Below are 21,485 nucleotides of genomic sequence, written 5' to 3'. Positions count from 1 at the left end.
TAGTGTATTGTATAAGTATCAACTATCAAGTACCAAACACAAAAAAGAGCTAAAAGGCCATCAAAAGTGAAGAATCTTGACTTTAAAAGAATCATAACTGTCTTAAACTCATTACCGAATCTAAAAACATACCTCTAAAACATGTTAATGGGAATGATTCCTTGCAATAGACATGCATCCCACAATGACTACATTAATGTTCCTAATACGCTCGACTTATATTTTCGAACGAGTCTTCCTCAATCTTCTCTTTGGTCGTTTTCTCGTCATATTCGTCAACCGCAAACCAAGACATGGATTGTGTGTTTCCAATTTTCTTATGTTTATTCCCGGTAGCTGAAGATTTCTTGCGCGTGTTAAACTTTAACCGCACTGCAGGTCTTCCTTCTAAACCAATCTCTTTGCTCCCTTCATAAGTATCAAGATCACAGCTTTCAAGCTCTTGAACTACTCGACCAAATGTCGACAATGAAGACACGTGTTTGGCCCATAAGCTATGATTCCGGAGCACATCTTCTTCCACAAATCTAGCAGGAAGAGAAACCAAAGAAACCTTCTTGTTACCATATTCGAAAGCCGATACAAGAAAAGGATTATTCACTTGCTCCTTTCCATTATTACGTCTCGGGTCGATAACAAACGGTACTTTAAGTTTAAACCTGTAGCAAGCCAAACGTTGTTCTGCTCTCGACAATGACAAGTCAACCCTCGGTTCTTGGTCAACTTTAACCTCTTTTGTTTCAGTTTGTTCTATACTACCTGAAGATAAACTAGTATACGTTTCGGGATCAGGGAAACAAGGCAACCAAGGGGGAATATTATTATCAACCGGAGGCGACTCTGCAGAATGAAAGAAGCTCGGTTTTGCTTCCCGTTCTTTAACTACTGGAAAAGAAGGAACAGTATACGCGAATCCTACTTCTTCTGACTCGCCAATATACCTAATAATCTCTTTAACAATCCCGGACTCTGACAAACACTGATCTAAATCTGAACCACCTGCGAACCCTTGTGAGAGTCCCAAATCTTCCAGCCCGTGAACTATATCAACGCGTTGCTCTCGGTTCTACCAGCTAAACTCGCATAAAAGTTGGATAACTTGCCTATATCCTGAATGTATTTGCAGGCTATATCGGATAGTGCATCAAGTGCAGACTGCTGAAACCCTTGTAATCCTACGGTTTCGCATATTTGGGCCACTGCTATCCTTGCAAGTGCCTGCGCAAATTTGGTTCCTCTTGAACTATCTCCACCTCCTCCATTGTTCATGTTATTAGCTTCATATCACTTCATTTCAACATATATAAAAATGAATAATAATGAAATCTAATTCAATCTATTGAAAGTAATCAACTAAGGGCTGTGCATGAAACAGAAAAAACCGATCCGAAACCGAAAAAGTCAAACCGAAACAAAAACGACGGTTTGGTTTTATGTTTCGTGAAAATTGAAGTTTCGGTTTTGCGTGTAACTAAAACCAAAAAAACTGAACTGAACCAAACTTATGGAATTTTATTTTAAGTTTCAGTTAGTAATTTATAATAGTTTAATATATATCAATCAATCAATCAATCATGCCCAGTAAAAATCCCACCGACAGCAAAGCTATAAGTAGGGTCTGGGGAGGGTGGGATGTAGGCACACCGTACCTCTATCCAAAGGAATAAAGAGGTGGCTTCCAGAGAGACCCTCGACTCTAAGTACATGTGTATGAAGCAAAATAAAGGAAATCAAAGTTTAACAGTTATATAAAAACTACTACTAATTATAATAATATTAATAATAAGATCACAGTTTAACAGCTATATAAAAGCTAATAATAATAATAATATATGTAAGGGAAATACCATTATGGTATGTGACCTAAATAAGTTAAGTCTAAGCCCTAAGGTATTCAATTCTCTCTAAAAATCCTTAACTTTAATTCTACTTCTCCACGAATTCCTATCCTCAACCATGTCCTCGGAGAGGTTTAGGTCTATCAAATCATGCATAATCCTCTCATCCCAAGTCAATTTCGGTCGTCCTCTACCCCTCCTCCCCTCTATAGTAATGTTTTCTACGGATCTAACAGGATTCGTCGTCTGTCTTCTCTTTACATGTCCAAACCATCTCAATCTCCACTCTCTTATCTTGTCTGCTATGTTCGCCACCCCTAATCTCTCGCGAAACACAACGTTTCTTATTCGGTCTAGCCTTGTGTGCCCACACATCCAACGTAGCATTCTCATTTCTGCTACCTCCATCTTCCGTACTTGTGCCTTCTTGATGGCCCAACAATCTGTTCCATATAGCATTGCAGGTCTAACTGCCACCCTATAGAATTTTCCCTTTAGTTTAGTCGGGAAACTCTTGTCGCACAATATACCTGTGGCTGCTTTCCATCTACACCATCCTACCTGAACTCGGTGGGTCACATCACTGTCTAATTCCCCATCGCTCTGTAGAAATGATCCTAAATACTTGAACTTCGTTACCTGCGGGACCACCTGCCCTTCAATTGTGATCTGTGCGTCTTCATTGTCGTTTATCCCACCAAAATCACAGTGGAGGTACTCCGTCTTAGATCGGCTAATCTTTAAACCTTTTGTCTCTAAGGTTGTTCGCCACTCCTCAAGCCTCATGTTTAGATCTTGTTTTTTCTCAGCAAGTAACACAATATCGTCTGCGAACATCATGCACCACGGGAGAGTCCCCTGAATCGACTTTGACAACTCATCCAAGACTACTGCAAAAAGAAACGGGCTCAACGCTGACCCCTGGTGAAGACCTACCTCTACAGGAAAGAAATCAGTATCCCCCACTGGCGCACGGACACTTGTTTCACTCCTGGTATACATATCCATAATTATCTCTATGGATATATAGTTTAATCCAAATATGTTAGCCCAAATGTGTAATAATCAATTAATTGTTAACTAACAAAAAAAATTTAAGATAAAATTCAATATTTTGACAAACTTTTTTTAGCAAAAAATTTTCAAGCCCAAATGGTAAAACCAAAACAAAAAAAAAAAAAAAAAAAAAAAAAAAAAAAAACTGAAACCAAACCGAAAATACCGTAACCGAACGGTTCTAAAAAAAACTCAAAATCCGGCATTTCGGTTTTTGGTTCAGTTTTAGCCCAAAACCAAACAGTTTTCAAAACTAAAAACGACATTTCGGCTTTTGGCTTGGTTCCAGCCTAAAACCGAAAAAACCGAAACCGTACAGTTTTCAAAAACTCAAAAGGTGACATTTCGGTTTTAGCCCAAAACCAAAACCAAACGGTTTCCAAAAACTCAAGAACCGAAATTTTTTAGCCCAAAACTGAACCAAACCAACGGTTTTCAAAAACTCAAAGGTTTTTGACTTTTTGGTTCAGTTTTAGCCCAAAACCGAACCGACCCATGCACACCCCTAGACTAATAAACTAACAAAAGCCCTAATCTATAAACAGCAGGCATAAATAATCACTTGATCATCCAACCACTCAAAATGAATGTTGAAGAAGCGTGGATCGACTCACTGGTAGACGATCTACTTTCCTCGGGTGTGATTATGCTATCTCACCGATGGTTTCTCTTGGATCTGGGTTCTTCCACCTACAAAATGAACAGCACCGTCAACTTACCCCTCAGAAAGGGACAGAGGGGTCCTCTTTGGGGTAACCCTCCGGTGTGAGAATAAGTATTTGTGAAGAAGATAATAATATCAGAGTAAGGAAATCTCTTGAGAGTATTGCTTAGTAGCTGAATACTCTGTGATTGTATGTTACTGGCTGTAACTGTCTGATTTCAATGTGATTGAATGTGATTGAATATGATTGAATGTGATATGATTGTCAATGAATGTGTGTCCCTCCTTGTGGAGTTGATGTTGTATTTATAGTGCTAGGGTTTCCACTGATTGGGCTCAGCCTTGTTGGCCTCCTCCAATTGCTCTGCGCCACGTGTCCTCTGGGACACCTGGCGCTTTCTCACTGGTTGTAATCACGTGGTAGCACATGTGTCATGCTGAGTTGTCGACCTTTCATTTGGCAGCTGTCAACATCAGCATATTCTTATTCCTTAAAAAGATACATTCTGGAAGGTTGTCTGACGTGCACAATCAGGGTTGCCCTAATCCTGATTTGGATAAGGATGAGGTTGATTATGTGCATGTGTGATACTCGCCAATCCTGAGGATGCGCGAGGTCTTCTCTTTATTCTCACGCGCAGATGTTTCATGCGCAGATGTGATATGCGCCGCGCGCATATGTGACGCCTGGGCATATGATGCCTGAGCATGTGTGGTGCCTGGGCATATGATGCCTGAGCATGTGTGGTATGCGCCATGCGCATAGGTTTTGGCTTAGCGCCTTCATAATGTCTTGATTTCAAGCCTGTTGTCTATATCTTGTGGGTTGACCCGCCTTGCTCCGTGTTGAGGCGGGTACATACCTCTTCAAGCCCCCCCAGTCTAATGTGTGTCTTGTCTCGCGCGAGCGAGGTAAGATAGATGTTTGACTAAATAGTTTGCTCTTTTAATAGGTGTTTTGTCTTTTTCTTCTTATTATTCACCGTTGCGCGAAATTCTATCCTCTTGGTTGCAAACGAATCGTCCCTGGACGTGGTTGGTTGTTGCTGACGTGGGTCAGTGATGGAGACGTGTCAGACCTTTTCGTGTGCTCGAGGTGCTACAGTTGCCTTTCGTGTCCCCTCACATGCTGTCAGGGACACGTGTCGCGCTCACGTTGGTCCGTTCCTGCGAGTGGTGGCGCGTGGACTCTGGCAGCAGCCGTCTAGTTTCCTTTCATGTCCCCTCACACAGTGTCAGGGACACGTGTCGCGCTCGCATTGGCCAAGACCTGCGAGTGGGGGCGCGTGAAGTCCGTTCAGCACCAAAATTTCTCTCTCCTGGGCCTATAAAAGCCAGCCCTTAGAGTTTTTTTTTTTATCCTTCATCTTCTTGTTTAATAATCATAGCTCTTTTCTTTCTTTCCCTGTATTTCGATTACCCTTGTTCTGCTTCCTGCTATCTGTTCTTCAGAAGTTTCCCTTGTTCGATTTTAGAGTTGTATGTCTGATAGTTCAGACAATACAATCTCCTCCATCCATTGCCGTAGAAAATCGTTAGTAATGTCTACATTGAAGAAGACCGGCAAGGGGAAGAAGGCTGCTGAGGGCTCATCGGAGGAGGTAAGGAGGACCAAGGCGGTGAAGAGGTGGAATGAAATCCCCTGCAAATTGAGGCAGGCTGATCTTGACAGCCTTATCGCCTCTCAGGGTTTTCCCACCCTGTTTGGCTGCATGTTGCCTGGGGCCGGGCAAACGGCGGCGGACCCGCCTACCGGCTATATATCCCTATATAGCCATTTTTTCACCCACTGCAACCTTCGTCTCCCGATGACAAGGTTTGTGGGTGCACTGCTTCAGTTTTATGGGATTCATATATCCCAAGTCCATCCGTTTGGACTTGTGCGCATGACTCACTTTGAGTTCATGTGCAAATCCCAGCGCGAGGAGCCCACCCCTCGGCGCTTTCAGTTTTTTTACAAGCCCAAGATCCAAGACAATTGGTTCTCTTTTATTCCTCGCAGTCAGAAGGTGAAGTGCTCCAGTGTTTCATTCAAGAGCCTTCATGACTGGTCTGAGAGGTTTTTTTATATAAGGGCTGGTGTGATCCCCATCCGTATGACCATGCGCTCTATTTCTTCTGCGCCTGCGGATGTGGGTGTCCTCAAGAACCCAACTGGCGCCTGGGTTAATAAGCTGACCGCTGAACCATCCCCCGCCAAGAACATTTGTGAGGAGGCGCTGGTGGGGGTTGGTATGAGCAAGAGGTGGGCGGACAGCGCGCTTGAGCCCGTTATCCAAGTCGACGGGTTATGTAAGTTTTATCTCCTTGCTTTACTTCTGCGCGAATATAATTCTTTTTTGCTGAACTCCTTTGACTTGTTTTGTGCAGTCACCAAGGAGTATATCCATGCTGCCTATGATGAGCACATGGAGGGTGGCTCCGTCGAGCTTGGCGCTGGGGAGGTTGGTTTCCCTGATCGCTTTGATGACATGTTCATCCCTGTTGATCTGGGATTTGTCTTCGACAGCGATGCGCCTGGTAAGCCTTTGTACTTATGCATTTTCCTTTATAATACCAAATTTTGCTAACACTTCTGTTGCATGTATTGTAGATGCGCTGGAGAACTACGAGCTGGAGCTCGCGGAAGAGGAGGAGGAGGAGGAGGCGCCCCAACTAAAGCGTAAAGCTAAGGGGAAAACTGGCGCAGGGGCCAGTAAGAAACAGAAGAAAGATGTTGCCCCTGTTGTTCAGGATCCTTCTACTCGGGCGGGAGGATTTGGGAAAACCCAGGAGTTTACCACCAAGGTTTCCTTGTCTTCCCTGCCTCAAAAAGTGGGCAGACCTCCTGTCCACCTGAGGCATGGTGCCACTACCTCCTCCGTTCGCGCGGCTGAAACGCCCGCGACAGGTAAACTTTGCTTATCCTTTATGTTTCTACGAGCGCGATCCTTATAGGATTACTAATGAATCTTGTCTTACTCAAATGTTTGTAGAGCCGGCGACAGCGCAACAAGATGCCGAGGCTGCGCCGGAGGTCGCTTCGAAGTCCCCCGTTTTACCCTCAAAGAAGGGTAGAATGGACTTCATGGCGATGTTTGCTGCGCGAACGGAGTTGCGCCAAGGTACGTATTGCGCTCTTATTTTCTGACTCTTTTAGATCAAGTCCTGAACCATTTGTTGTTGTTGATTTTTTCATAGAAGCCGTAGCTGGTGCACAAGCTTCTGGCGGCACTCCTGGCGCCGTTCCCAGCGCCGTTGGCTCTGCTCCTGCTCCTGCAAGCGATGAATCTCCCCTCATCGGCATTACTAAGGAGCAGGAGGCCGTTTTGCGCGCTGACTTGGCGGCGTCGAGACCTCCCTCACCTCCTCCTGCGCACAGCCCTCCCCGCGAGACCGATTTTGATTCTAGGTCGCAGGAGAAGAGGCCTATTTCAGAGGAGGGTGAGGAGTTTGAAGTTGAAGACTCCGCGGGCGCCCGCGCCAGCCCTGCTGCGCCACGAGGTTTCGCGGCGGAGCCTTCTCGTAGGGCTGGCGATGACTTTTCTGCTTCATCCCCGCAGGTATAGGTTATTTTTTGTTCCGCTGCGCGGACTTCCATCTTAGTTTTTTGATAACTTAGATAATTACTTTGCTTTTGCAGGAATCCGATCACATTTACCGCCCGAGATGGAATATAACTGAAGACAGCACCTTTCAGTCCATGGGTGTGTGTGCGGAATTCTGGGCTCATGCTGTGCCTCCAACTGAAAGGAGGTTCCAGGAGGACCGCGCTCGCGATGACCTGCTTAACGACCATATGTTTGCTGGGTCGGCCTTCTTTGCTGCCTCCCAAGAGCTTCGCTCTGATTACGTAAAAGTACGTGATGCTCTTGTGGAAGCCAAGCAAGAGGCTAAGGTGTCTGCTTGGCATCTTTCTGATGCTCGCGAGAGAGCTGAGAAGCTCCAAGCCGAGCTCAGTGAGAACAGAGCCAGCGCCAACAGCGCATTCGTGAAGCGCGGTCATGAGCTTCAGGCTGCGCGGGAGAAGCTGCAGGCGGCGGAGGCGGACGCGACCAAATACTCGCGCCGAGCGCGCGAGTTGGAGCTTGAGGCTGAGGCGCGTGACCAAGCTCTTGTCCAGTCCATAACTGAAAAATCATCACTGGAGAGTGAGGTTGCGCGCCTGAAGAGGGAGCTGGCGGCCGCGCAGGCCGATAAAGATGAAGCCCTGGCGACGGCAGCGTCTAGCCAGGAAGCACTTGATGCTGCGCGGGTGGAAAAAGAAGAAATCCTGGCGGCAGCAGCGTCCGACAAAGAGGAGCTAATAAAGGCTAAGGAAACTGTTGAGTTATTAAACTCTCAGGTTCCTGCCCTCGAGACGTCTGTTGCTGGCCTCGCGCAGGATCGCCAATGGCTGATCTCACAGGGCATGACTCGTTGCGCTTACGCGATGAAATACTCAAACGAGTTTCAGGCCCTGGTGATGGATTGCAACGCTGCCGCGCGCTTGGTGGGCCGAGCTGAAGGGTTCACGGATGGTTATGAATATGGTATGTTGAAGAAGAACCCATCCGAGTACCCTTATCAGAGCAAAGCTGCCTGCGCGGAAATGATCGCGATGGGGGAGAAGTACATGAATACTCCCATTCCCATCCTTGCGCAGGTATTTTAACCTTAATGAGATTACCTTGACTTATTTTCTAAGTCTTTTTGTACTCATATTTTTTGCTTATGATTTGCAGATATCAGCGCTTGCTGACCAGCCCGACCTCGGCGCGCTAAAGAAATTACTTGACTAGTGCGAAGGGGCTGGCGGCGACGATGGCGCGGCGAAAGCTGGCGTTGCTAGCGGCTCTGGCGTGGCCAAAGGATCCGCTCCTGACACTGTCATGGTAGAAGACTCCATTCAAGATGAAGAACTTGACTATGGTCAGTTTGGAGATGAAGAGGAGCAGGCTGCGCCAGATGCCGAGGGCGATGATGAGGATGATGAAGAGGCTAATGTCAACGTGGAGACTTGAGAAGCCCTTCATGTTTTTATTTTTATTTGTAATTTGTATCTCATCTTGTAAACTTGTAAATTTCAATGCTTCTGAATGAAATTCTGTTTTTCCCTTCTTCGCATCTTGCGCATTCCCATTCATCTCTTTATATCGCATGTTTGCTTGTTGAATATAAGATATGCTTGCACGTTGGAATAAGAACAAGGTTGTAAGGAATTTATTATACTTAATCCTTGTCATATTGTAAGTGATATTTCCATATCTTGTTTGTGTTGACACGTGTCTTGGCGCTTTCATTATTCCTCTTTTGCGCGACGTTATCGCGCGTGGAATTATGAATTTTTTAGCCTTTACGTGTCAATATGTGTTACTCAGATATCCATTACAACTTCATGCGCAACCTCGACCTGAGACCTTTACAACTATGTTTTGGCATTTGCTTTGCCTTAGTTGTGTTTAGGTATTTTTATGGTCAGAGCGCGCAGTATGTAGGATGGATGTTGTGAGTGTTTTGAGCTAAGGCTCACATTATTGGGCTAAGGCCCTGACGTTTTAGAGTTAAGACTCGCTAACGCGTTTGAGCTTGAAGCTCGCGCATGTATGTTTTACTTCGTTTTATTTCATTTTGATGTCAATACAATGTTGTCATATTGCTCAAAATTAATAAAGGGAAGTGTGAAACATGTATGCAAAAGGTAATAGAATTGGGCTAAGGCCCTGGCGTTTTAGAGTTAAGACTCGTTAACGCGTTTGAGCTTGAAGCTCGCGCATGTATGTTTTACTTCGTTTTATTTCATTTTGATGTCAATACAATGTTGTCATATTGCTCAAAACTAATAAAGGGAAGTGTGAAACATGTATGCAAAAGGTAATAGAATCCACATTAAGAGAAGATAGCGCGTATCATTATTCATAATGGCTTAAAAAGCCTTGATTACAAACTTGATATTTTTTACATGAAACATTTTCTAAGTTGTGCCGCGGTCCATGTGCGCGGGATCTTCTTTCCATTCAAATCTTTTAAAGCATATGCGCTTTTCCCCAATTCTTCTGATATTTGATACGGTCCCTCCCAATTGGGTGACATTTTTCCTGGGGGTATCGCGCGGCTAGCTTCATTATTTCGAAGGACAAAATCATTTTTCTTGAAGTGGCATTCTTTCACACGCTGGTTGTAATATTTTTCCAGTTTTTTCTTGTATTTGGCTTCACTGATGATAGCTGCCTCTCTGCGCCCTTCAAGCAAGTTGAGATCCAACCTTCTTTCGCGCTCGTTATCAATTTTGCTCATCATGAGCACTCTATGGGATGGGCATCCAATTTCCGCTGGAATCATTGCCTCTGTTCCATAGGTTAGGCTGAACGGGGATTCGCCATTGCTGGTTTTGCTTAATGTCCTGTGTGCCCACAGGACATTAGGTAGCTCTTCGACCCAAGAATGGGATTCTCCCTCCAACCTTCTCTTCAGCCCATTTAACAAGCTTTGGTTCGCGCGTTCCACTTGTCCATTCCCCTGAGGGTGATACACTGAAGTGAAAATTTGGCTGATGCGCAATTCCTTGAGCCAGCTGGATATCTTCTTGTCAGTGAATTGCTTGCCATTATCGCTCACAATTTCCATGGGCAAGCCAAAACGGCATATGATGTGGCTCCAGATAAACTGTTTCATCGCTTCAACTGTGATTTTTGCTAGTGGCTTGGCTTCAACCCATTTTGTGAAATAGTCTACTGCCACTACCAAAAATTTTACTCGCCCAGGCGCTTGCGGTAGGGGACCCACAATGTCGATTGCCCATTTGTGGAAAGGCCATGCGGAGGTCACCGGAATCAAGTTGTTCTTTGGCCGCATGGTGTTTGGCGCATAGCTCTGACATGCTTTGCATTTTTGTATCTCTTTTAGAGCGTCCAAGTACATGCCAGGCCAATAGTAACCTGCGCTCATTGCCTTGGCAACCACCATGCGCGGGCCAGCATGTATTCCACAGATTCCTTCATGTATATCTCTGATCACATAGCTTGCTTCCTCAGCATCTAGGCATTTCATGAGCGGCCCAAGATAAGAGCGTCGATATAATGTACCATCAAGCAGTTCGTAGTTCTGCGCCTTGTGTCTTATCTTCCTCGCTTGCGCGCGATCATCTGGTACCTTTCCCTCCTTCAAGAATTCCATTATTGGAGTTATCCATGATGAAAGGGTTGTATGAGTTACCAGGACAGACTTCGCTACCACCGACGGGTTGCTCAGTACTTCTACCCTGACATCTTTGCCAAAGTGATCAAAACTGGTTGATGCCATCTTACTCAGCGCGTCTGCAGATTTGTTTTCACTGCGCGGAATATGAATGATTCTGAAGCTGTCAAATTACTCGACGAGCTTTTTCGCCTGCTCTAGATATAGAGGCATGGTATTCTCCTTGGCATCATAAAGGCCATTGACCTGTGCTGCTACCAAGTATGAATCAACATGGGCCTCTAGCTTTTTAACCCCGAATTTGTGCGCGATGCGCAGGCCAGCCAGCAGGGCTTCATACTCAGCCTCATTGTTGGTGCTTTTGAAGTCCAACCTGATGGCGTAAGTATATTCATGATTCTCTGGGTCGACCAGTTTTAGGCCTGCGCCGGACCCTTCGTTGTTTGAAGCTCCGTCAGTGAACAATCTCCAAACATTTTCTTCATCGCTGGCTCGCGGAGGGTCTACCTCGCGCTGAGCCTCTTTAATTTTTCCTTCAGGGACCTCGGCAATGAAATCAGCCAAGATTTGTCCCTTTATTGCTGGACGGGGCTTATAGGCGATCGTGTGCTCGCCTAATTCCAGCGCCCACTTTGTCAGCCTTCCTGAGAGCGCGGGACGCCGCAAGACTTGCTGGATGTTGTAACCAGTCAGAACTTCAATGGGATGACCATTGAAATATCTATAAAGCTTGCGCGACGCGTGTGTTAGTGATAAAACTAATTTTTCCATGATGGAATAGCGCGTCTCAGGATCTGTCAGCACCCGACTCACATAGTATATTGGCGTTTGGATTCCCTTGCGATCCACCAATAATACTGCGCCGATGGCGCGCTCTCCTGCTGATAGATATAATGTCAAAGTTTCACCAGGAAGTGGAGCCGTGAGCGCGGGCAGATTTATCAAACATTCTTTAATCTCACTGAAAGCTTGCTCGGCTTCAGGAGTCCATTTGAACTGACTTTTCTTTAAGCAGTTTCTCAATGTATTGACAAATGGGGTAGATTTGGTTGCATGGTTCGCTAGGAACCTGTTGATTGATACCAATCTACCATTCAGCTTCTGAACTTCTTTCATGGTGGATGGCGAGGGCATGTCAAGGATGGCTTCCACCTTCTCAGGGTTCACCTTGAAACCATCCTTGGTAACCATTACCCCTAGAAATTTTCCCTCTAGTACGCCGAAAGTACATTTGCTCGGATTGAGCTTCATGTTAACTTCCTTTAGGCGCCCAAGGGTTTCTTCGATGTCCTTGAGCATTTGCTTTTCCTCCCTGCTCTTGATCACCAGATCATCCACATAGACTTCTAGGTTTCTCCAGATTTGCTCGCTGAAAACGGCATCCATAAGTCTTTGGTATGTGGCCCCCGCATTCTTCAAACCAAAGGGCATTTTTGTGTAGCAAAAAACACCCTTGTCGGTTCTGAAGGCGGTCTTGTCCTCATCTTGTGGTGCCATTTGAATCTGGTGATAGCCTTTGTAGGCATCCAGGAAACATTTTAGCTTGAATGGCGCCACGGAGTCCACCTTTGCGTCGATGTTTGGGAGGGGGTAACAATCCTTTGGACACGCTTTGTTGAGGTCCTTGAAGTCAATGCACATCCTCCACGACCCTCTTCTTTTGAGCAATTGGCTCTACAGACTTGAACGTGTTGAGGGAATGTTGTGCCAGGTCTCGCGGAACCCCAGTCATATCAGAGTGTTGCCACGCGAAGACTGACATATATGCTGTGAGCAATCTTTTCATTCTCACCCTCGTGTCGTCTGATATCGTTGCGCCAATTGTGATCTTCTGCTCCGGGAACTTTGGGTTGAGAATCCATTCCTCTGGCGCGTTTTCTGCCACAGGAGTTTTCATTCTCCCCTCCCGCGGAGTACTTGTCACTGCGCACAAATGATCCCGGTATACAAAAGTTACACCTGTTGGTGTTGGGAACCCCAACGCTCCGTGCGCTGGCGACGGTATGGCGTTGAATTGGGCAATTGTTTCCCTACCCAGGATCATATTGTGGCATGAAGTGGTGGGCAAGACCAAGAAGTTAACAACTTCAGCTCGCTTGTGTTTCTCATCCCCCATAGTTAGCTCAAATTGTATTTGACCTAGGGGATGAATGATTTCATTTGAAACACCAGAGATTGGTGCATTCACAATTTCAAGCCTTGCTTGATCTGCCGGATCCAGTTTCCTGAAACATTGCTCATACATGATGTCTGACTCGCTGCCAGTGTCCACCAGGACTTTCGACACCTCATAATGAGCAATGTGTGTAGTGATGACCAGAGGACTGCTAATTGAAGGGCCTCCCCTGATTCTTGGGAAGATTACTTGTTGCTCGCGCCAATCTCCTTGGATTTGCGCGCTTCTTTTTCTTGATGTTTGCCCTTGCCTTCCTCCTTCAGCTACATAGATTCTTTTGTACTTTTTGCTGGCAGAGGCTCCTTCTGGTTGTTCATTGTCTGTTCTTGAGTTTTTCACCAGGTGAGCCAGCTTGCCTGATTTCACGTCCTTTTCAATTGCATCCTTCAAGTGGTGGCATGCATCAGTGTTGTGCCCTGTGGACTTGTGAAATTCACAGTACTTGCCACTGTCTGATGGTCCCTTGTAGTGTAGTGGCTTGGGGCTTTTGAATTGGACATTCTCCGTGCTTAACACCTGTGAAGGCGTTTTGGTGAGGGGAGTCCATATTCTTGGCAGAGGTCTGCTAGGATCTCTGCCGCCCTCCCTCTTGTCACTCTCCCCGCGATTACGAACATCTTTTTGGGGCTGGGGTGAGCTTGGTTGCGCCTGCTTTTCTGCGGAAGAAAAACTGGTTGGTTGCAACCTGGACCATACAGAGTTCTGTTTGCCCCTCTTTTCTTTGCTGCGCGGTGACTCAGCTTGATGCGCTCTTTCTCTTGCCCTATCTTGGGCAATTTGTTTTTCGTTCCTCGCGAAAACTCGCGATGCTTCCATTAACTTGGCCCACGTGATGGGCATGCCATCTCTGCTTACGAGAGCCCGGCGGAGTTGATCACTGCGCGTGCCTTGTATAAAGGCCACGCTCAGGAGTTGCTCAGTTATACCTCCGATTGCCAGAGACTCCTGATTGAAACGAGTGATGTAGTCTTCAATCGTTTCATCATTCCTGCGCACGCAGTGCATGATGTCATCAGGATCGCGCGTGTGTCTGCGCTGCTGTACGAAGTGGGCTTGGAACTTTTCCAATAGTTCCTCGAACCCATCAATTTGCCCAGTCGGCAAGCTCTCGAACCAGACACGCGCCGCGCCCGTGAGGCAGCGAGCAAACATGTGACACCATGTTGGCATCGTCCAGCTCTCTAGGTTTCCCGTGTTGTAAAAACCTTGCAAGAAATCGTCTGGATCTGTTGTGCCGTCATATTTACCCAAACCACTTGGCATCTTGGTTTTGTGCTGGATGGGAGCCTTCGCGATGCGCTCAGTGAACTTTGAATGTTTCACCAAGATGGCTGGTCTATATGGTGTGGTTACGTCCACTTGCCCTCTAACTGGTGGGCTGTACGGCATGTGCAGATCCAGATTGGCTCTGGCTCCAGGCGCCATGTTCACAGGCGCGCGGAGCTGTGAGCCTCCTGCATGAGTGTCTCGTGTCTTCCTCATGCTGTGCACTTCTTCATCACTGAACTCAGTGTGTGCAGTGTGAACAGAATGTCCTTCTTCCGGCGCGCGCGGCCTTTTTGTTCCATGAACAGTTTGCTTATCAAGCGCTTGCCTTTGTGTTAAGTCGGCTAGATTTTTCTGTTTGACCATCTCATTATACTTGTCCATTAGACGCCGCTGCTCGTTTATGAGCCATTTGTTAGGATCATTTGTTTCATCTTTTGGACCCATTGGTCCTTTTTGTTTCGCGCCGGCAAGATTTTGTAACGTAAGATCGTCTGGAGGAGTTTCAGTCTGGCCATGAGGAGTTGTGATGAAAGGACGGTTACTGGTGGCGCGCGTAGAATCACGCTGCGCCCTCAGAAACTGTTGTCCCTCATTAACATCCTCACGTTCAATATCCTCCAGAGCTTGATCAACGTTACGAACGCCAGAAACCATGGTGATTTTTTTTTATATATAGATCTGATAAGATCTGATTGCCGTTGTAACAGTGGATGGCGCCAATGAAGAAGCGTGGATCGACTCACTGGTAGACGATCTACTTTCCTCGGGTGTGATTATGCTATCTCACCGATGGTTTCTCTTGGATCTGGGTTCTTCCACCTACAAAATGAACAGCACCGTCAACTTACCCCTCAGAAAGGGACAGAGGGGTCCTCTTTGGGGTAACCCTCCGGTGTGAGAATAAGTATTTGTGGAGAAGATAATAATATCAGAGTAAGGAAATCTCTTGAGAGTATTGCTTTGTAGCTGAATACTCTGTGATTGTATGTTACTGGCTGTAACTGTCTGATTTCAATGTGATTGAATGTGATTGAATATGATTGAATGTGATATGATTGTCAATGAATGTGTGTCCCTCCTTGTGGAGTTGATGCTGTATTTATAGTGCTAGGGTTTCCACTGATTGGGCTCAGCCTTGTTGGCCTCCTCCAATTGCTCTGCGCCACGTGTCCTCTGGGACACCTGGCGCTTTCTCACTGGTTGTAATCACGTGGTAGCACATGTGTCATGCTGAGTTGTCGACCTTTCATTTGGCAGCTGTCAACATCAGCATATTCTTATTCCTTAAAAAGATACCTTCTGGAAGGTTGTCTGACGCGCACAATCAGGGTTGCCCTAATCCTGATTTGGATAAGGATGAGGTTGATTATGTGCATGTGTGATACTCGCCAATCCTGAGGATGCGCGAGGTCTTCTCTTTATTCTCACGCGCAGATGTTTCATGCGCAGATGTGATATGCGCCGCGCGCTGAGGCGCCGCGCGCATATGTGACGTCTGGGCATATGATGCCTGAGCATATGTGGTGCCTGGGCATATGATGCCTGAGCATGTGTGGTGCCTGGGCATATGATGCCTGAGCATGTGTGGTATGCGCCATGCGCATAGGTTTTGGCTTAGCGCCTTCATAATGTCTTGATTTCAAGCCTGTTGTCTATATCTTGTGGGTTGACCCGCCTTGCTCCGTGTTGAGGCGGGTACATACCTCTTCAAATGTAATTGTATATGAAGCTCAATTATGATGAACATAACAAATGTATATAATATAATCATAATAATTAAGCATTCGATATATCCTAAGCTTGAATTGAACTTACCAGCTGTACACATACGTTATTAGGGTTTCCAAAATCAACCAACACAATTGATTGAATTGAAAGGAAATCAAACATCAATTGGTGGTTTATGTCAAATTAGTAAAACCCAGGATCCGAATCAAGACCCGAGTTTGATTTCTTTTAATATTATTTTAGTGAACTCGATAAAGTATAACCGGAGATCTATATTTAACCGAAAAACTTATATACTGTAACCAAATTTAAAACGGACATATTTTAGCTTCGAAACTTTATAATTGGGCTTGCGACATGGAAAAAACATTAAAAAATACATTGGATAATTAACCGAACTTAACGGAAACCAAGTATATGATTAAAGTATATGATGACACATGCATTTGGATTCTTGGAAATGTAATAAAGGAGGGAACAAACTCCTGAAACACCTTCAGTAACACTCTCTTATTATTTTACTTTTCTAGTTTATATTTATGGGTGGTTTTTGCTTTCTAGTTTAATTAAAATATTAACTTGATCAGCCTTAATATTTCGATATAAAAATGTTTTTTCAATTTAAATTATAGTTAACGCCGATGGTTATTTTGATAATAAAGGAATGAATCATCTCGCATTTTAGTTTTATCCAAGCGTTTGCTGCGACATGTCTAGCTTCGAGTAACACCAAACGATTTGCAATCCCGTATCACGTCAACATGACTTCTTAAACCATAAAATACAGTAGGAATATATAAACCAATGTGAACTTATGAAGGCCTATGATTTTTACACGTGTTTGGTGACAAAAGAGAAAGTTAGTACAAAGGATGAAATTTGTGGCTGAGATTTAGTTATTATTATTTGACGAACAGTTGATTTATTGAGAGGAGGAAAACTTGGTTTTTAATATATATATATATATATATATATATATATATAAATATATATAATATCCCCCAAAAGAAACAAACAATGTGGAGGAAATCTCTAAATATCACAAGGGTGTTTGTGACATTAGGGTTAATTAGTATTGTAAACGTGAATGGAATGAGATTCGAAATCAAAACCGGAGCGACAAAATGCATAATGGATGATCTTAAAGCGATTTCGTTATCTGTGGGGACGTACAACATCATCAGTAATGACGTGCCTCTACCTGAATCCCATCGCATCACTCTTAGGGTACGTGTATCATCGTCACTAATATATCTTATATATGAGTCTTAGGATGCATGTAGATGCATGATTAGCATTAGGTCATTTCACTCAATTTTGGATTTGCGTTTATTAGTGACGATGATTAGCATGATTAACGCTAGATTATAGTTATGTTAATTAGGGGCCTCTGATAGAAATGCCACGCACACTAACGTCCCAGTCACATCGTATGAGCTAGTCGTATGATCATGTCAAATCAACTCTCACACGAAAGCTTGTCACATTATATGCGGGCTGTATGATAGGCTGAAAAATCCGCATGACTTTGTTGGTGATCACTTGAGTAATTTCTTTGTTAGTCTAAAACATCATAAAAAGCCATATGACTTTGTTGGTGGTCACAACAGTTATTTTTTGTTAGTCAAGAACAATACAAGACGTATGATTTGCCCCTCATACCACTCATACGGCCATTTTCTCCCTGTTATACGACCCATATGATCATTTTCTCTACAATATGAGACATAGTCTCCACTCGGTTGCATATTAACTTGTTATATATGATGTGTGCTTATATAGATAACATCGCCACTCGGGAACAACTGTCACTTTGCAGATCAAAAAGAATCCGGTACTTTTGCATTCACTGCACATGAGGATGGGGATTACATGGCATGTTTCTGGGTTGCTAAACACGATCCACCGACAACGTTGGCTGTTGACTTTGAATGGAGATCTGGTCTTGCAGCAAAAGATTGGTCTCAAGTAGCTAAAAGAGGCCAACTTGAGGTGACTTTCAACTTTCAATTATCCTTGTTATATATGTTACTTTTATATATATACTCTTATGGAACTTGTAATTTGTTTGGACAGATGATGGAACTTGACTTGAATAAACTATTTGATACCATTTCCAATATCCATTTTGAAATGTATTATCTTCGCGAGAGGTAAGCGTTATAAAGTCGATCAATTGGTGCATTTCGTCACATCAACTGTTATACTTGTAAACTAAAATGGAATGTTGCAGGGAGGAATCAATGCAAATTCTAATTAGAGCAACCAATGCAAAAATGGCCACGTTTAGCTTCTTCTCGCTCATCGTTTGCTTAGCAGTGGTCTCTATGCAACTCTGGCATTTAAAGAGATTCTTCGAGAAGAAGAAGCTTATCTAGTTTTGTCGTTCCCTGATCGAGTTGATTACATTCAGATTTGCATTCTTTTTGACTTTATTATATCAATTCATATGTAACACGTCTACATTCATATTTTTTGTTTATTTAACTTTATATATGCGTTTATGTGTAACGCCTCTAAACGAATGTGAAAATGATCACATTATCTAAAAGTTAAAGAAGGATTCAATATAGGTTTATGACATGTTTATGCAATTATACGTATATAAAACTTTATATATGCGTTTATGACACGTCTAAGAATGAATTTCAAATACTAATGCTGACCGGTTAACAAATGAAAGTTGCAAACAACAAAATCTGGCTTGTTACCCTGCCATTTGCAGTCGGACCCGATAATCCAAGATATGGAAAAAAAAACGCCACCCTGAATCGTGAATCTTACCCGTGGCTCATATCACCATTATGGTTGCAACATAGAAATGTAAATCGAAAACACTACAAGTACAACTCACATAAATCTTTTTATCTTTTTAACTATATAAGTTCATGAGTAATGCTTACATAACATCTATACATTCGTTCGTATAACAAATCCAATCCATGAACCAATCTTTGTATCCACTTACTATCAGAATGTATATTGTATGAATGGGTATACATATGCCCACGTATGATTCCTCCTCGTTTTCTTAGTACCGTTAAAAAAGCTAGATAAACACCAGGACCAATTAATAGAGTGAGCCGTATCTGTACCTTAGCTTCTCGTTGACTAGCGACCTTACTTGATCAATTCAATCGGACCACTATCAATCTTCTCACTAATGGTGTAGTCATCATTGCTGAAGCATCAACAACACATTGGAAAACATGAGAAGCAATGGAACCATTGGTTACCACCAGCTTTAGGGACTGTGGAGGCAGCTTTAGGTGTAGTTTGTGCCGCATCTGCTGGCGGTGTTGATGGTGCGGCCTCTGCTGGCGGTGTTGATGGTGCAGCCTCAGGTTTTTCAGCCTCCGCCTTTGTTCGACTTGGACTGCCTTCTGCAAGACTGAAAGTACCAAACATGGTTCATTATTATTTCCATTACATTAATATTATATAAATTTGTAATTAAGTAAAAGTTAGCTTACACAGGGAATGCAAATGAGCTAGTGCTTTGACAACTCGCATCAGAAAGGCGAGAATTTTTTGCAGAGTTAGCAGAACCAATCGGTGACACGTTTTGGGTATCGGTAACTTCTTCTTTCTCTCCCGATTCGTTCTCTGCTGACGTGTCGATCACTGTTGGCAGGGTAGGTGACATGCAAGACTTGTTACCATCCGGTGTTGAGCATGAATGATCATCAATCCAGTTAAATTCTCCTGATTTACTTATAAAATAACCATTATCCAAAGTGAAACTATTATTCCCTGTATGAATACTAAACAAAGATTCACCGGATGATAGACTCCAGTCTGAATTACTTCTATGCTTTAAACCAAACAACGGTGATGGAGACCGATTAAAACCATCGCTCGTGGGTTGCCCCATCACTTGAACCGGAGGAGATTGTTTTGGAGATCCATTTAATGTATTAAAATCATAAGTTTGAGGCAACGTAATCATCATGCTTGGTGATTCGGCAAGTTCAAGAAACGCTGCATCGTTTTCACGTATATCTACTTCAAAATGATTTGAACCCGACGATGAAGAAGAAGAGTCCTCATCTATAATACTGCTACTTCCCCCGTTATTATGTTCCATTACATTCTGTTCAACCGATCGTTGCAATGCGAATATCAAACCGCAATTAAAGTGCACCAGTAAACAGTGATACAACAAGTCCAAGTATGACCTAAAACCGTAATCTCGCAAACTTTAGGGTTTCAATATCAACAAATCACAGCAATAATTTACAGTTCTTAACATCACAATTCTAACAAACCGTTATCGTAAAGGCCATAAGTCGCTGCTAAAATCGTTGACCTCTACTAATTTTTTTTTCTGTTCAACGAATCGTTGCCAAATGCAAATAAACAGTAATACAGCCAGTTGCAGTATGACCTAAAACTGTGATCTCACAGCTTCAATATGCATCCGAATCGTCTCTCGGAAGCCTTAGGGTTTCAAAACCGACGAATCGCACCGAAAACTAACAAACTATGTTTCCGCGCCAATAATTTACAGTTCTTAGCATCACAATGACGCAATTCTAACAAACCATTGTCGTAAACGCCATAAGCCTCTGCTAAAACCGTTGAATCCTACTAATTCTGTTTCACTCAACCGATCGTCACGAAATGTGTACACCAATTAACAGTGATCCAACCACTTCCAGTATGACCTAAAACCGCAATCTCACAGCTTCAATATGCACCCGAACCGTGTCTCAGAAAAACAAACAAATAGTTGTCGTAAACGCCACAATTTGCTCAATTCGCTGCTAAAACTGTCGAATTCAACTAAACTAACGTTTCGTTCAGTATGACCTAAAACTACAATTTCACGGCTTCAATACGCACCCGAACCGTGCCTCGCAATCCTTGGGGTTTCAAAATCAACGAATCGCACCAAAAACAAACAAATCGTTGTCGTAAACGCCTCAATTCGCTGCTAAAACCATCAAATTCAACTAAATTATTACGCTTAATCCACGAGACTCAGGCATCGTTCCAGTACGACCTAAAACAATGACCTCAACACGAAACTGAAATTCAAACTATCCGAAACGTGTCTCGGAAGCCTTAGGGTTTCAAAATCAACAAATCGCACCATAAGGCAATAATATTAATAATTAGCAGTTATAACATCGCAATTACGCGCCAATTCGATTGTTCAAATTAGAAGAAACTGAACTTACGTTATAAATCGAATCGTAAGGATTCCGATCACCAGCGGGACGAATGTCTGCCGGAATTTGACAATTAAACCTCGAGCCGTTGACGAATTTGAAGGAAACAGAGAATTAGGGTTAGGGTTTGATCGGTTGGTTTGATAATTGATTGATTGAATAATTAATAATAACAGAAGGCTAAGCGTGGTTATAGGTGTAACGCTTTATATATAGACGCGGGAAGATTATTATTATTATTATTATTATTATTATTATTATTATTATTATTATTATTATTATTTGACAGGTAAGTTTGTTTGGGGGTGGGTTTGGGAGTATGGTGAAAGATGAGGGGGTGAAATGAAATATATATAAAGCAATGATAAATGATGTATGTATATGTATATGTATATGTATATGTATATGTATATGTATATGTATAT

General features: G+C 43.5%; 2 protein-coding genes and 1 pseudogene across 4 annotated transcripts; 1 reads left to right on the top strand and 2 right to left on the bottom strand.

Moving 5' to 3' along the window:
* Positions 1–48: 48 nt before the first annotated feature.
* On the bottom strand, positions 49–16,045 carry LOC143556187 (transcription initiation factor TFIID subunit 8-like; annotated as a pseudogene). The gene is made up of 3 exons (XR_013139338.1): positions 15,974–16,045; positions 210–1,287; positions 49–160 (listed from the first exon to the last, which is right to left on the bottom strand). The product of XR_013139338.1 is annotated as a transcription initiation factor TFIID subunit 8-like (transcript).
* An 858-nt stretch (positions 16,046–16,903) lies between these two features.
* Positions 16,904–18,491, top strand: LOC143556185 (transmembrane emp24 domain-containing protein p24delta9-like). The gene is made up of 4 exons (XM_077045587.1): positions 16,904–17,113; positions 17,669–17,878; positions 17,963–18,039; positions 18,120–18,491. Exons 1-4 carry the CDS (start codon positions 16,904–16,906, stop codon positions 18,262–18,264), a joined length of 642 nt encoding a protein of 213 aa, XP_076901702.1. The 3' UTR covers positions 18,265–18,491.
* LOC143556184 (uncharacterized) lies at positions 18,491–21,310 on the bottom strand. Of its 2 annotated transcripts, XM_077045586.1 has the most exons (4): positions 21,061–21,310; positions 20,292–20,361; positions 19,360–20,200; positions 18,491–19,277 (listed from the first exon to the last, which is right to left on the bottom strand). In XM_077045586.1, exons 3-4 carry the CDS (start codon positions 19,971–19,973, stop codon positions 19,076–19,078), a joined length of 816 nt encoding a protein of 271 aa, XP_076901701.1. In that variant the 5' UTR covers positions 19,974–20,200; positions 20,292–20,361; positions 21,061–21,310; the 3' UTR covers positions 18,491–19,075. The 2 variants fall into 2 exon arrangements, with proteins under 2 accessions (XP_076901701.1, XP_076901700.1); XM_077045585.1 differs by lacking the exon at positions 21,061–21,310 and having other exon boundaries at positions 20,292–20,594.
* Positions 21,311–21,485: the final 175 nt, after the last annotated feature.

Source organism: Bidens hawaiensis, unplaced genomic scaffold (genome assembly GCF_021521415.1).
Source record: "Bidens hawaiensis isolate Kalapana, Puna unplaced genomic scaffold, B.hawaiensis_p1.1 tig00018483_1, whole genome shotgun sequence".
Taxonomy (NCBI): domain Eukaryota; kingdom Viridiplantae; phylum Streptophyta; class Magnoliopsida; order Asterales; family Asteraceae; genus Bidens; species Bidens hawaiensis.
Note: the sequence above shows the minus strand (reverse complement) of the source record. Positions and strands in the feature narration are given on the sequence as shown.